The 15,364-nt window shown below is 57.1% G+C and overlaps 1 protein-coding gene across 1 annotated transcript in view; it reads right to left on the bottom strand.

Annotated features, from left to right (window-relative positions):
• The window catches only part of FAM53B (family with sequence similarity 53 member B), a 74,020-nt gene extending 59,594 nt beyond the window's left edge, over nt 1-14,426 (bottom strand). The window contains exons 1-2 of the mRNA XM_065894869.1: nt 14,349-14,426; nt 6,038-6,092 (exon numbers count right to left, since the gene is read on the bottom strand). Of these exons, the coding sequence (XP_065750941.1) occupies nt 6,038-6,092; nt 14,349-14,426 (133 nt within the window). The remainder of the gene's footprint in view (nt 1-6,037; nt 6,093-14,348) is intronic.
• Between the last annotated feature and the right edge of the window lie 938 nt (nt 14,427-15,364).

Here is a 15,364-nt window from a genome sequence, read left to right as displayed (position 1 = left end):
CAGCTGCCAGCCCCTGTCCTCTGGGGCTCCTCTCCAGCCCATGTCAGACCAGCACGGGTGAGAAGGCAGCCTGGGAGGCTCCCTTTTCACTGTAAACAGCCACCATGTGCCAACTACACTTCGCACCTACTTCCATTCTGTACGTTATTCCAGAAACACTGTCTGAAACCAATAAACGGTGCAAGGAAAAACTGAAAGCACTCTGTATGGACAAACCTTACACTATTTTAGAGATGGAAAGGTCACACCCATGACCACAATAAATAAAAATAGTCATTAAAAGTAAGTTTTAAAAAATCACGCATAGGGGCTTCCCCGGTGGCGCAGTGGTTAAGAATCCACCTGCCAATGCAGGGGACACGGGTTCAAGCCCTGGTCCGGGAAGATCCCACATGCCGCGGAGCAACTAAGCCCGTGCGCCACAACTACTGAGCCTGCGCTCTAGAGCCCGCACGCAGCAATGAAGACCTAACGCGGCCAAAAAAAAAATCATGCATATGCACTTTTGTATATGGATATACTAGCCTATTTTGGTTAATAATCAGTTTCTTATAGGAGACCCTGGTCCAGTGATGATATGCAGCATGGCCATCTCTGAGAGACGGAAAAAGCCACAGAGACCAGAAATTCTGGCTTTGTTATCACTGTTGTTCATTTTGTTTCAGTCATGTGTGTGTTTGTTCTCGGAAACCTGAAATGCTCAGCCTCTGAATGCTGGCTTTTTCCTGCATGGTGCAATCACATCCCACTTTCAGTGACAAACAGTGGTGGAGTGAAAAGACCAAAAGCGACCAAATCTCGAAGGGATATCTTTTCAACCTGCACAGCTCAACACAGCCAAATGATTTACCCTGTAGAAATTAGTACAGAGGGTGCCCCAGGGAGAAACCCTTTTATGCACAGAGCAGACTTTAACAGCCACGTAATTAAACAAAGAAAATAAGGGCTTATAATTAAAATGCTGCAAACGTGAACCGGAGTGGCACAAGCGGGGCTGCTATGATATTTTTACAATTCCTTTTTATACATCATGTATGATCCTTCTGCTCAAGTTTCCTCTATGTTCTTTGCCTGTGAAGTAATTTACATTAATAAATAATTTATTACCGTAACTCCTAAAGTAATTACGGGTTTCCGCCCAATTTTCTTTTTTTTTTTTTTAGCATCTGAATTGTTTTGTTTTCTGTCCACTGACTTGTATTTACACAACTTTTCCCAGTGGCCTTTCGGATAATTGGTGTCTCATGCACTTTCTCACGTTATTTGATTTCCGGTCTTCTCCTGGCCTGAGCGAGGAGGAAAATGGAGTGTGTAGTGTCCAGTGTCCCTGCAACACGGAACTCGTTCAAGGGGTGCAATTAGCCAAGGCGAGGGTGGTGAGTGGAGGCCCCTCTCACCCCACCCCCAGCCACTTGCCCTGTTTCACCAAAAGAGATTCAACTAGTACACGGGTGACCCTGGGTTAGCGTGAAGAAGCATCTCCCACGGCAAACGCTGGAGGAGCCGGAGGGAGGGAGCCAGCCGCGCCCTGAGGCTGCCCGGGCAGCCCCCGCCTTCCCCAGCACTGAAAGGTTCTCTCGGGAGCAGCCAGGGCCCTGTCCACACCCACTAGAAATCACGGCCAGGAATGGGGGCTGGCTCGCCGCTCAGGCCAGCTAACCAGTGGGCGGGCCACACCCAAGAAACTGCCACCTGACCAAGGTTTCCTGTGTCAAGAACGCAATAACCGGGCAGACATGGCTCTTCCTCAGAGAAGCTCGTTGCAGAGGAAATTCCAGTTCAGCACAGGTGTGCTGAGGACGGTCTGGGAGGTGAGAAAAGAAACCAAGAGGCACAGCACCGTCTCTGCTAGAAGGGGCCCTGAGGTAACCAGGCTAGGCGGGCAGCCTGATGATGGGCACCCAGCCCCGGCCTGCCGGTGGCCTGGCTCCACTCTGCCCTGCTTCTCTCATCCACACGTCACACTGCCTCTGTCCCCCCACAGCCCCACTTTGGAAAAGAACAAAACCACTTCTTTGTATGAAGTCCCCAAACTTGGGGCAAGGGGTGGGGGCGGGGCAGACAAAGTTGGGGAGGGGCCTGTAATCCAGCTCACAGTAACTGAGCATGAAGTACTTCAAAACAAAACATTGTTGTGAGGGCCGATTATATTAGTAAAGCATTTTATCTCAGTGGGTGCAGAGGAGGCTGAGCTACTTGCAAGGGTGGTTTTTTAAGAGGAAGCAAACAGGCACTCCCTACCCGAATACACTTGCCTGGTTTTTCTTAAGAACATTTATGAAACTCTAACTCATCCTGGTGTCCAGCTAGGACCCTTGCATGGGGGCTTAGGAGGGAAATGCCCCGAGTCACAGGGCCAAGCTGTCCCCAGCTCCTACGGGAGAATTCCACTGATCAGGGCCAGAATGTGAGTCCTTTTTCTTCAGGAGACAGGCAGGGGGGTTTGGTGATTATAATACTATGATTTTTTTTTTTTTTTTTTGGCTGCATTGGGTCTTCATTGCTGTTCACAGGCTTTCTCTAGTTACAGCAAGCAGGGGCTACTCTTCTCCGTGGTACGCGGGCTTCTCAACGCAGTGGCTTCTCTTCTCTGTGGTACGCGGGCTTCTCATCGCAGTGGCTTCTCTTGTTGCAGAGCATGGGCTCTAGGCGCGTGGACTCAGTAGCTGTGGCTCATGGGCACAGTAGTTGCCGCACGTGGGCCCTTGAGTGCACAGGCTTTGGCAGTTGTGGTGCGTGGACTCAGCAGTTGTGGCTCGCAGGCTCTAGAGCGCAGTAGTTGTGGGGCACGGGCTCAGCTGCTCCGCGGCATGTGGGATCTTCCCCGACCAGGGCTCGAACCCATGTCCCCTGCATTGGCCGGCGGATTCTTAACCGCTGCGCCACCAGGGAAGTCCCAGTGCTATGATGTGTTATCTTTGCTGAGCATTGACCATCCCAGGAAGGGCCCAAAACCCTCTGGAGAAGTCTGGTTCAACCCACTGGGTGTCCTCTTCCCTGCTACGGAAAAGCAGGCACAGCTAGGATGAAGTCTCACTGCTACTCAGGTCACAGGGCGAGGCCACACCTCGAGTCCCAGGTTCACTGGGCTGGAGCAGCCACCGGAGTCTCCACGAGTACACAGCCAGGAAGGCCTTGGACCGCTGACTTTCCCGCCTCAGCAAGTGCAGAAAAGGGATGGAGGTGGGAGGGGCTGAGCCGGCACCTCCTGGGTGCCACTGTCTCTTTAAATCCCACAAACACCTGCCACGTACCCGATGAGGAAAGTGAGGCTCAGGAAGACGCGCTACCCGCCTACAGTGCCGAAGGCCCACTTCAGGCGCGAATCGTGGAAGTCGGCCTAATCCATGGGAATCCACTGCTCCCTGGCCTTCCTCCTCCGCCGGATAGAAACCCCCTTGAGGGCAGGGGCTGATTCGCTCTATCCCCGCCCCAAGCGCCTGACACAGAGTAGGTATTCAATAAATACCTACCAGACAAGCCACTGAAACGAACTGTGGTGAACTTTTCTAAAAAGCCCTGGTAGTGCGTGCTGTCAGGTGGGTCGGGGTCTCCCGAACCAAGAAGGGGCTGAGAACAGAAAGACGAGCATGTGGGAGAGAGAGAAACTGAGGAGAGGGTGGGGGTAACTGCGCAGACCCCACAGAGTGGCTGCCCCACTGCCCCTCCACTGCCTGGCAGTGCCCTAGTGCCAGCCAGCAGAGCAGGAGGGGGAGAGACCCCACGGAAGGGAAGAGCCCGAGGGCGAGGGGAGCACTGCAAAGCCCTTCCTGAAGAGCCACCCGACAACAAGAGCCCGGAGGAGCAGTGGCACAGGCCATCCTGGAAACCCCGGCCAGAGACGCCCCCCCCCCACCGCCCGCCAGCGAAAAGCAGGCCTCTGGGCTCTGCGGGCTCAGACCAGCTCTGCTGCGAATCTGGGAAAAGGCCTCTCCCCACACGCCTCTGCCTTGGTCCCTGGGCCTGAGCATCTTCCCCCGCAAGGGCGACTCTCACTCACACACCCTCCCCAAGGAGACCAAGGCGGTCCCTTGGGCATGGAGGCCCCCTGCAGGAGCAGGATTCTCACTTTAGGCCTCAGCCTCTCCACCTACTGTGTATGGAGCTCACGCTGTGCCAACCTCCTTACAAACGTCTCCGAGTGCTCGAGGCGCACCCACGAGGCAAGTGCTGTCCTAACAGCCATTTTACAGATGAAGGAAACTGAGGCTTAGAAAAGGTAAATAGTTCAGAGTGACTATGTGAGTGCCAACACCACCATCACGAACCCACAGGAGCTCCAACTTATTCTGACGCACTTGGAGCAAAGGCCAAGGAAGCCCGACGCACGACACGGCCTTGAAATAAAGTCCAACATCTCCACAGTCCAGGTCACTAGTCTGGCCCAATTCAGAGCTGACGTCCTGGCTGGGCTGAGGGGCTGGCGTACCCAGGAGCCCCTCTCTCCTTCCTGGACACGACAGAGGAAGGCAGCCCAGCCACAGCTCAACTGTGAGTCTGACCAGGAAGCAGGCAATGAGGCAGGCTTCTGGGCCACGTGGATGGGTCGCTGAGGGTTTGTCGAAAGCCGTTAACCACCACCACCGAGGTGTTCAGTCAAGCCCCATGTGGGGACAGGCCTCAGAAGCGTGTCACGCGGGTAAACCAAGGCCAGGTGAGCTCCCTGTTTCCACTTCCTCTGGGCGGCAGCACCAAGAGGGCGGCCCAGGGCTCTCCCACAGAGCTGTGGCTCGTGAGTGAGAAGAAAACAATCCTCACCCGCTCCGGGTCCAACTCTACCCACCTCATGAGGCCTCCGTTTCCCCAGATGTGAGTGGGCGCCCCTGCCCGCCCCCCGAAGCAGCTGCAGAGTCCAGGAGGTCCTGCACGTGAGGCGCGTGGCACAGCACCATGCTCACTGTGACACCCCCAGCACCGCCCCCATCACCCACCTATGGGAACTGAGTCTAAAGAAGAAACCGCCGTGCCCAGAGGCAAAGGGCCGAGACAAAAGGCAACGGAGACTTTACACAGTCCCGCGGAGACAAACTTGAAACCCCAAAGAGAGGACCCATCGTGCAAGCCTGGTTTACAGAAACTCATCTGGCGAGGTGTCTCCGCAGGGGGCAGGAGCCCAGGGGAGAGCACGCAAGGAGAGACTGCCCAATCAACCGGAGCAGAGAGAAATCAATACAGTCGATACAGTCCTCTTTTTGGCCCCCTTATACAAACGGTAATTAACACTCGCGTGGGAACGGGGTACCGAGGCAACCTTTCTGGAAAGCATGTCAGAAATATGAAGCAAGAGCCTTAAAAATGAAAATGTTCCCGCTCTCCAGCCACTCTGCTCCATACCTGGGAACGATCCTAAGGAACAATCCAAACGGCAGAGCGAGATTCAGACGCTGAGCCACTGTTAAACAGAAAACAGAACGGTCCTTCTACCCAACTACCAAGAAACAGTTACATCGTTAGATACATTTTGAATCATCCACACAGTGCAGTACCATAGCCTCATTAAAATGCATGGAATGGGCAATTGTAGCGCTGCGGGGAAACGGTGGTAATTATTACTAAGCGAGAAAAGCGGAAAAAACATTTTGTAAATAATTTTGTACAATCGTATGTTCGTCATGGACTTGGCTATGTAAAAAATGCAATGGACATAAACTACACCAAAATATTAACAGTAGTTGTAACTGTGTATCGGGGCTGTGAGAGATTTTTATTTTATACGTTACACTATGGTGCATTTTCTGAATTAAAATAAAATGAACATGATTACTTTAATAATCAGACAGAAACTCTGAGTATCACTGTTGGAGATTAGATTCGTAAACCACACACCAGCGCCCGGCCCCTCAGTCAGCCGCAGCAGCCCCTGCACCACTCGAGCACAGCTGAGACCGGAACAGTTCAAACACACAGAAGAGAGTCCCCACGGCTGCTCCTTGTGCCTGTGTCCCGCAAGTGCTTTTAGCGTCTCACCTGGAGCACTCAGGCCCTGGTGGAAGGGCTAGAGAAGGACTGACCGTTCACAGCCACCTTGGTTACTCACCCATAATTCCACAAGAGAAAAGTGTCGGTCCTTGACTCATCTTCTTTGGCGTGTGCTGAAAACAACCAGAAAAGCTATCACTCTTCAAGTCATAAGAAGCACGTTTGCACATGACCCTGCACTGATCCCTCGCTAAAGGCACAATCAAAGGGGCAACGTCAGACTAGGGAAAGGAGAAAAAAAGTATTAAAAGAGACATTTGCCCGTAATTAGGTCTGGGCTCTCTGTCCGGAGCCTTCGGTGAGTTATGGAGTCCATCAAGTTAATGGGCTTTAAAAACACACAAGAGAGACCCGTGACTTCTGACACTAGGGGATTTTTCCATGTGAGTGATAGGGAGGAGGGTGCAGGAGGAGCTGTGATGTGAACGGTTCACCCAGCTGAGCTGGAGACGGGCCTCCCCACAACCCAGGCTAGGAGGACAGGGGACCTCTTCCTGTCCATGGTGACAGGAAGAACCTTGAGTGAAGGGCCACCTCCAGAGCCCTCCCTTCGAGACACAAGGAGGACAGCTCTTCCGTCTCTGTGAAGAAGCAACGGGTAAAGCTCAGGAGTGTGGCCCTGGCTCTGCAGGCTGCTAGGCAGCCAGGAGGCCCCCCGAGGCATCCTGACGAACTGAAACAGAAACTCAAAGGTTATGTTTGGCCTCAACACACAGCTACGGCTTTGGACTCCTCGGCACCGCATTTCCACAGTGGTGTCCCTGTCTACCGTGAACACTGCACATCTGCTCTCTCACCCCACACCTAGCCTCAGCCGAACACTATGATGACTGGGTGAAAAGCCAGTGAGGCCTAGAAGAACCCCAAGCCCAGGCACTTGCCCCACGGCTACACAGTAACCCGAGCGTGGACCCTTCCAGGGGTTCCTTGTGCTGGCCGAGGCCCAGGTCAAGAGGCCTGTTCTGACCTCTGATGAGGAGGACACCATCTATGCCCGTCGGGGCCCCGGGAAGAAGGGTCTCACTCATTCCTGCCTTCCTTCCTTCCTTCCTCCACTCATTCAGCAAATATGTACCGGTAATTCGTTACGTGCAGGCTGTGCTGGGGTTGAGCGTGCGATGGTGAAAGAAGCTCTCAGCTCCAGGGGGGTCAGCGGTCACAGAGGGCTCTAGCCTCTGAGAGGAGCCCCAAGTGACAGGGACGCGCAAGGCTACCAGTCCAAGAAGTGGGCAGAGAGCCAGGCCCTGGCTCTTTCAGGCCTGGAAGGAGGATGGGGTGCTGACCAGGAACACCCGGCCCACCCAGATAGGAGGGTAGCCAGTGTCTGGCAGCAGCTGCCCCAGCGAGTCAGGGACCTTTGCCCTCGGTCAGCAATGTGCTCATCCATCAGGTTATCAAGGGTCCGTCCTGACCAGTCTGGAACACGGAGGTGAAGGACGCCCACCTCAGCCCTAAGGAAGCTCACACGTCACAGATGCCACAGTCACACAAACCCCTGAGCTACAGAGAGTGGGACTGGAGGGAGATGGGCCAGGCCGTGGGTGCTGGGGTGCTGGAGGTCAGGGCTGGCTTCCGGGGGGGCAAACAGAGCTGCTTCTAAAGGACCAGAAGGAACTTAACGGGCCGGGGGGGAAGGCGGGCGGGGCCGCCCTCCTCCAGTCCCCCATCTTGGGTTTAAAACAATCCTTATGTGTTCAGGATAGGTCCCCCTCCTGGAGTCCACCCGGGGAAATATCTGGAAAATGTTACAGACGGCTGCCCCTGCCTCCCTCCCAGCTCACACCAAAGTCACTGACGGGAGAGCAGGTGACAGACACTCAGAGCCCTGCCTCCGGGCAGCGCCACCTGCGGAAGCCAGACAGGCCCCACGGCCCAGAGAAGGTTCGGAGAGAGAGAAGCTGGGCCTGGCTGGTGCCACAGGCTCGGCTGTTCGAGGGAAGCGGCCCCGACGCTGCAGGAGCCCCAGCACAAAGCAGACACCCCCCGGGAAGCAAAGACCCCTCCCCTCCCCACCCCACCACCGCGCCTGGTGGCGAGGGCAGCCACCCAGGCTGGGAGCCCACAGACGCCCAAACCAGGACCGGGCCAGGGCAAGCAGGAGGGCGCGAGGCACAGGGGCCGCGTGTCGCTGCACTGGGGCCACCGAGGAAGGCCTGGGTTTACAGACACGGCGGGAAGCGAACTGACTGCTGATGGTCAGGGGGGCACTGCTCACCGGCCCCTCCTCCCCCGCAAGCCGCCGTGCTCCAGACAGAGGGGCAGCTGGGAGCCCTCCCAGGAATGGGGGCCGGCGAGTGGGCGCCAGAGATGCTGGGAGGGTCTGTGCCCAGGGACGGGAGCCACCGGGCCAGCGCGCAGGACTCCCCCGCCCTCACTCACTCACTCATTCATTCACTTAGCGAGGACCTGTCCGTGTTTGCCGCAGACGCGCTCGCCAGGCTGGAGAACACACGCTCGGAACGACTGCTTCTCATGCCCCACGCCGCCCGGCTCGAGCCTCCGCCGAGGGACCAAACGAACCCCCGACCTGGTCCCCACCCTGCGCCCCGGCCCGTCCTCCATCCTCCATCCTCCACACAGACCCACGGGGACCAGGCCACGTGGCTGCTCTGCTCACAACCCTCCAACCGCTCCCCACGGCAACCGGGATGAAACCCGGCTGCGCCCCCCCCTCCGCAGCCCACCAGAGCCAAACCTCCGTCCATCCCGGCCTCACTCACGCAGCTTGGGACCGGCCCAGCTCGCTGCCGCCTCAGGGTTTTCGCTCTGTGGCTGGTTCCCGTCACGTGGCCTCCCTGGCGGCCTCCCCCCACCATCCCGGCCGAAGGCTGGGGCTTTCTGGGGCTTCGTTCACCAACTCCTCTCCCATACTTCTCTCAATCGCTCCAGGGAATTCTCTTCTGGTGTAAATCAGTGGGAGACAGTCTCAGCTGCTTACAACTGAGGAACGCTGGCCAATTCCACGCCTGACTTCACGAGGCTAACGGTGAAGTAGGCCGTGGCTCGGCTACTTGAAGGAATACCATGCAACTGCTCAAAGTGATGTCTGCGCAGAGGCTTCTAGTGCCAGGAGGAAATGTAATTTACAAGTTAAACCTGCTTAACTAAAAAGATGTAAGAAAACCTGCCAAACTATGTATAGTGCAGTGTAGTTCCCCCCCCACCCCGCCTGAAATGCAGCTTTTTCCTCTTTCTTTTCCTTCATCCGCTTCATGATGCTCAATTCACACTGGTCTGTGTGTGTAGACAAATTCCATCAAAATAATTATGGAGAAATGCTGACTGATAGGACAGCAGCAATTTTAGGGTCAAACATAAGGCCTGAAATAGTCATGAGCTAACTACTTCCCCCTGGGGCTTTCTGCCTCCTGTTGGGGTAAAGAGGAAAAAAAAAAAAAAAAAGATGGGATCAGGCCCCCGTCTTGCTTTCTGAGTCCCGTCCATGAGCCGGGCTGGCCGTGGGCAGGCCAGAACATCACGTAGTCAACAGCTTCCCAGGGTGTTAGGCCCCAGGCACACTCTGACTGCTGGCCAGTTTCCCTGGGCCCAACAGCGAGGTTCCCACTGGGCACCAAGTTGTCCAGGGCTGCTCTATCCCCACTGGTTTGTGCCATTCTGCAGCCAGCCTCCCCGACCCTTTGAGCCCTCTGCACTCCCAGTGGGAAGGATGAGCCAATCACTACGTGGACGATGTGGTGAAGCCAACAGGCCTCGGGAGAAACTCTCACCATCTGAGGTTTCACGAGACACTCAGCATTCGCACACCAGTACACGCCCAGGCCCTGGCTGGGGTCTGCAGGGCAACAGAGCAATACGCTCGGCTCCCCGGGGTACTTCTCCTACTCCAGAGCCTCTGTTCCTGAGCCTCCCCCAGGGCAGAGCTTGGTGTCTGGGAGACTCCTTGGATCACCAGAGAACGTTTTGGAATCAGATCTTCCATAGGAAAGGCAAAAGCTGGAAATCAAATTGAGGCTCCAGGGGCCATCTGTCTGACTAAGTAACGCAAGAAACCCTGACTTAAATAAAGACACAGTTCAGGTCATTATTTAATGAGGAACTAGCTCAGACAGAAAACAGCCGAGCTCATCTCTGGCCACAATCATGCTTCTTCATAACTTTCTTCCATAGACTACTGACTAAAGCAGTCACGTCACTTTTCCTTCTCCTTATGCGGCGCCACAGGGAAGCACAGGGCCACGCAGAACAGGCCCACGCTCACGCACTTGAGGGGAACAAGTGGGGCACCCCAGCCTCTGGAAGGGAATAGGGTGAGACCTTGGCAGTAGGACGCCGGAGGCAGAGCCAGGCCCGAGGAGGAAGAGAAGCTGAGGAGGGAGAGGCGCCCTTAGGTGGAGACCCTCGAAGGCGCCGATGGAGACAGGACAGGCAGCCCGGCTCCCCAGGCTGCAGGGTTAGCCACGGCAGGGTGGGCCCTGGTGCCCCTGCTCGCCCGGGATGCGGGGGTGGGGGGAGGGGCCGGGAACTGCCTCGGGCTCTGTGCGCTTCTGGATTCCGGCCAGGGACCCTGGCCGGGGCCGTCGGGCCCAGTGCCGACTCCGGGTGCGCGGGAAGATGAAGACCCTGGGTGCCCAGGCAGCTGGGTGCCAGGCCGGACGTAGTCACTGAACTCTTCTGCCGGGCAAGTCACTTAGCCTCGGCGTCCTAATCTGACAAGCGTGGAAGGAAGGACCTGCTCCCAAAACGGGTGTCTGCTGTGGCCGGAAATACCTTGAGGCTGAGCAAAGTGAGGCAGCCTGGAGCCTCGCTCCGGCCTCCGCCCCCCGCCCTCCCGGGAGCGGTGCACCCCAGCGCCCGCTGGTCTCCAGACTTGAGAGAGGCTGGGAGGCTCGCCGGGGAGAGGAGGCTGGGCCTGGCCGGGAAGGAGGGAGAACAGGCCCTTGGCCGGAGCGTGGGCGGGCGGGACAGAGCTGGGGGAACACAGCCCCGAGGTCAGATGTCCGGGCGGCCTTCCAGCGGCAGCAGCTAATGTTAGCACACTCAGAGGAAGAGCTGCTCACAGGGGAAAGGAAGGCGGCGGCTCGGAGTGGGGGAAAGGGGAACCGAGTCACTGCACTCCCCACCCCACCCCCGTCCCCCCGGGGGAAGGCATACTGAGTGCTTGTCAGTCCCCTTTCTGTCTGCCCACCTCTCTCTCGGGAGTAGGGGCAGTCACGTTGTCACCAGCATTTAGCTTTTAGGGAAAGGAGAACAAGAGAACCATGACGGGGACCTTCAGCAGGCAGGGAGGGGCGGCCAGGGCCCAGGGGGGCCCAAGCCTCTCCTCTCCCAGTGTTTCCAAGCCCCCAGGGGACCTTCACCTGCAGTTTTAGGCTCTGTCCTCACTGCGGGGCCTCTCACTTCCCTAATTCCAAAGCGGCCTGTGGTGATTCATGATTTCTTTTTTAATCTGAACCCCCAACTTCTGTTATCGTCTTAGTCTGATTAGAAAACAAAAGAGAAAAGCTTTTCCATCTTTCCTGTTATTATCTTGATGGTATTTACATGAGGATGATGTTACCCGGTTAGGAAGCTTAGGCAAAACCCCCATCTTCCTCTCAAACTTGCTGGCTGTTCAGAGCAAATTCTAATCAGTTTATCTTACATTCTGTGGATGTCATCACTAGGCTGGTCTTATTTAGGGTCTTTTTTTGGTTGTTTACAGCCGTGCCTCTCCCCAAGGCCTAGCGGATTCCAGGACCACAGCCTCAGGAGCCGGGTAGGGGCGGGCGTGAGGGCCTTGGTGGGTGAACAGGGCCTGGACTTGAAGCCTGCGTCCTGGCACCCTGCTCGCCAGCTGTGTGACCTGGGCCCTCCGTCGCCTGGGCTCTCTGTTTCCTGCCTGTATAGCAGGTAGACATGGACGAGTCCCCACCCCTCAGCAGGTTGGGGGAGGCTCCAGGAGAGGCAGGGGTGACGGCAATTCCGCAGGCCCCACACAGACTACGCTCCCATCCTCCTGCTTGCCTTCATTGTGCTTCCACCTGCACCGTGAGAGCAGAACCAGGCCAGACCTGTAATGTGCTGACAACCTGTGATGCACCCACCAACTGACACAGGAGAAGGCCGCTCTCCGAAGGTGGCTGCTGCCCATAGCTGGGCTGCCCATCCGGGAGTCCAGGGGAGGCAAGGAGAGAAGGAACACAGAAGGCGATGACTTTCCAAGAAGGGGAGGGGTGTGGGAAGAAAGGCCAGACCCCGACCTGTGAAGCCACCGAGCCCCCTTCAATGGCCATTTGCTTCCCTTGGCTTCCTCTCCTTTTTTTTTTTTCTGAGAAGATGAGTTTTCCTTCCCTGGCTGGGGCTGGGAGGCCGCACTCCTCCTGGCGAGGGCTCAGGCCCTGTCTCTTTGAAGACTGGCTCAGCTGACCACGGGCCCACGGGCCCTGGACCCAGCTCCACGGCCAAGCCCAGGCAGGCCCACCCCCAGATGGAACCAAGTTCAGCGGCGGCAACTGAGGCAAACAGCACAGCTGGAGCCAGAGGGGGCCTCCCTTGGGCCCTCCAGGAGGCCCTCACCCTGAGAGCCGTTGCTTTTTGGTCAGAGCTACTCTACACGAGTGCTTTAATTTCAGCGGGAAAACACCCACCAACCACAGAAAACAGAGCAACTCATCCCTGCACCCCCTCAGCCGTGAACTTGAGCAGCAGAGAAGGGACTGAACGATGACGAGCTGAGAAGCTGGGCTACAGGGACCCGCATTCGCTCGCTCCAAAATATCCCCTGAACACCTGCCACGCACTAGGTCCCAGGGTCAGGCACTGGGTATTCGGCAAGGAGCGAGAGTGACAAAGGTCCTTTGCCTTGTGAAGCTCACACTCTGGGGCAGGAGTCATTCAGTGAACGAGATCAAGATGTTAGAAAAGTGGTTAAGCGCCTTGGAAAGAAAAGGACAGGGAAAAGGGGACAGGCAGTACATGGAGGTTAGGAGGTAGGGGAGGTAGTGGAATTAGATTTTAGGCCAAGTGGCCAAAGAAAAGGAGGGAGGGAGAGAGTCCTGCTAACGGGGAGCGTTCCAGGCCAGGGGAGAAGTGCACAAGCCCTGAGGCATGTAGAACAGGGAGGCCGGCGTGGCTTGAACAGAGTCAGTGGCGGAGAGCAGCGGAGAGAGAGCACAGCGGTCACGGGGGCCAGAGTACACCGGACCTCATACATCCCAGCAGGAGTCTGGCGTTTGCTCAGCCTGAGACGGGAAGCCTGTGGAAGGCTCTGAGCAGAGGTGGGACGGTCTGACTTGCATTCCCTCTGGCTGCTGGGTAATGCAAACGGGCTACAGGAGCCAGAGTGGGGGCCAGTTCCCAAAAGAATCCAGATGAGAGAGTACACAGGAAGGACCAGAGCAGCAGCAGTGGGGATGATGAGAGGGAATCTACTGACAGATATATATTCAACACAAATTGGAAAGGAAGGAGTGATGGGCAAAGACCCTACTTGTCTTACGGAATTCCTTCAGCCCAAGGTGCTCCGTGAAGGCCTGAGGAGTGGACACAGGTCTTGGTGGCTTTCACAAGCTCTTATGAGGACCTAAGACCCACCTGCCTGCTCTCGACCTGGGTGGTAGGGTAAGACTAGGGGAGAAAGCCCACTAGGTGCTAGCGTGGGGTCTCACGAGGGGCTGTGAAGGGCGCCAGGAGGGGCGCTGGGTGACATGACCCCGGACAGTGCCCCCATCCCTGACCATAGAAGCAGCAGAATCCCTGGGACGTACCCACGTGCAAAACCCCCCACAAGAGTGTTTGTGCCCGAGCGGGACTGCTTTCAGCTCCCCCTGCAGGGGAGCAGCCCACCCACTTCCGAGGAATTAGGGCTATAGAAGGAGGGTGAGGAGACCGTTTTGTTCGTGGCCTAAGAAGGCCGGCTGTCTGCCTCTCTGGCCAGGCTCACCGGGCCACTTGGTCCGATGACCAGCCCTGCGGGGGGCGGCCGCCACCAGGCCCACCACCTTGGCCGCCAGGCCACGCCTTCTTTCTCCACCGCCCCCCACTCTGGACATTGCTGAGGCGGCAGCTCTCACTCGCACTGACCACCCCGCCTTTTGGAAACTACCTCCCTGACCGGGCGGAGACCAGAAGGAATGTGGGGCTCAGCCCGGCAGGGGCGGCAGAAGCACGCTCGGTATTATTTACCAGGGTGCTGGTCTGCCCTCCCCGCTCGCCAGAGGACTCAAATCTGGGTTGGCTACTTCCTTCTTGTGAGGGCGAAGCCGGGCTCTGGGTGACTCTGCTCCACTGCCCCTCCTGCCACGGCTCCCAGAGCTCTGCTCGCGGGCCCTCTGGGCACATCTGCTAAGGCCTCTTCCTCAGTCCACAGCCCCACCTGGATATCGGGCCTCAAAAGGGTCACCAGAGAAGCCAGGCCACCAGGTCCTTACCAGCTCAGGGGTGAAGGTCCTGCACGCTACGGGGTCAGCTCCCTGCTTGTCGAGGCTTTGACTTAGGATCGTCACCATCGTAAGGACCTCAGGCACTGGGCGCCAGCCCAGGGTGGGCACGAGCCATCTTCGGGTGGGCAGACTTGGGCAGAGGCGACCTCCTGGGCACCCCCCGGATGACGATGTCAGCAGAAACAGCTCCCCATCGGCTGCTCACCCTCAGGGTGGGGCTCTTCCAGGAAATGGCCAAGTGTGGTCAACTCCCTGGAAAGATAAAAGAAACGCAGAGGGATTCAGGACTGGGGCAGACCAGGGCCCCGAGAGAGCCGCGCCCTCCCCTGCACGCTGGGACCCTGCTGGGGAATAGAACCGCCTCTCCGCTGCAGGAGAGGTAACCTGGCGGGGGCCAGGAAGGCCGGAATGGCCTTCCCGGAGTCCTCACCCACCCCCAGGCCAGCCTTAGGGTGTCCCTGGAGCCAACACCTGGTGGGCACAACAGTGACCCAGCTCAGCCTTGTGGCACCTTTAAGACAGATCTCGGGGTCTGGGCTGCTCACAGACTGCTGTCCCCGAAGTGCGCTCAAGCCGTGTGACCTCCTACACTGAGCTAGCCCTACAGACAGCCCAAGGTCGGCTGAGGTCAGACATGGGCCGACCCTGCAGCCGCAGCTGGCAAGGTGGCTCCTGTTCTCCACCCAGGTCTGAAGGAAACCACTGGAAGAACTAGGAGGGTCCATTTAAAGGCACATACTTCCCATCCTTGGAAGCACCACGATTCTGAAATGACACATTTGCAACACGGGGCGCCTCCGTCCCCTTCCTCAGAATGAGCCAAACCAAGTCCCGGCCTGCACTCACCCCTCTGAGCTCCCAGCAGTGATGGGACCCTCTCTCATCATCGTTCTACACAGCCCGGAGCATCTCCCCGACCCACCCTCATCTCTCACCAAGCAAAAGCCCAAAGAGTGCAGCCAGCCTTCAGTCCAGGTTGGGAAAATCGCTCCTTACAAATTAAT

This window comes from Phocoena phocoena, chromosome 16 (assembly GCF_963924675.1).
Source record: "Phocoena phocoena chromosome 16, mPhoPho1.1, whole genome shotgun sequence".
NCBI lineage: Eukaryota > Metazoa > Chordata > Mammalia > Artiodactyla > Phocoenidae > Phocoena > Phocoena phocoena.
Note: the sequence above shows the minus strand (reverse complement) of the source record. Positions and strands in the feature narration are given on the sequence as shown.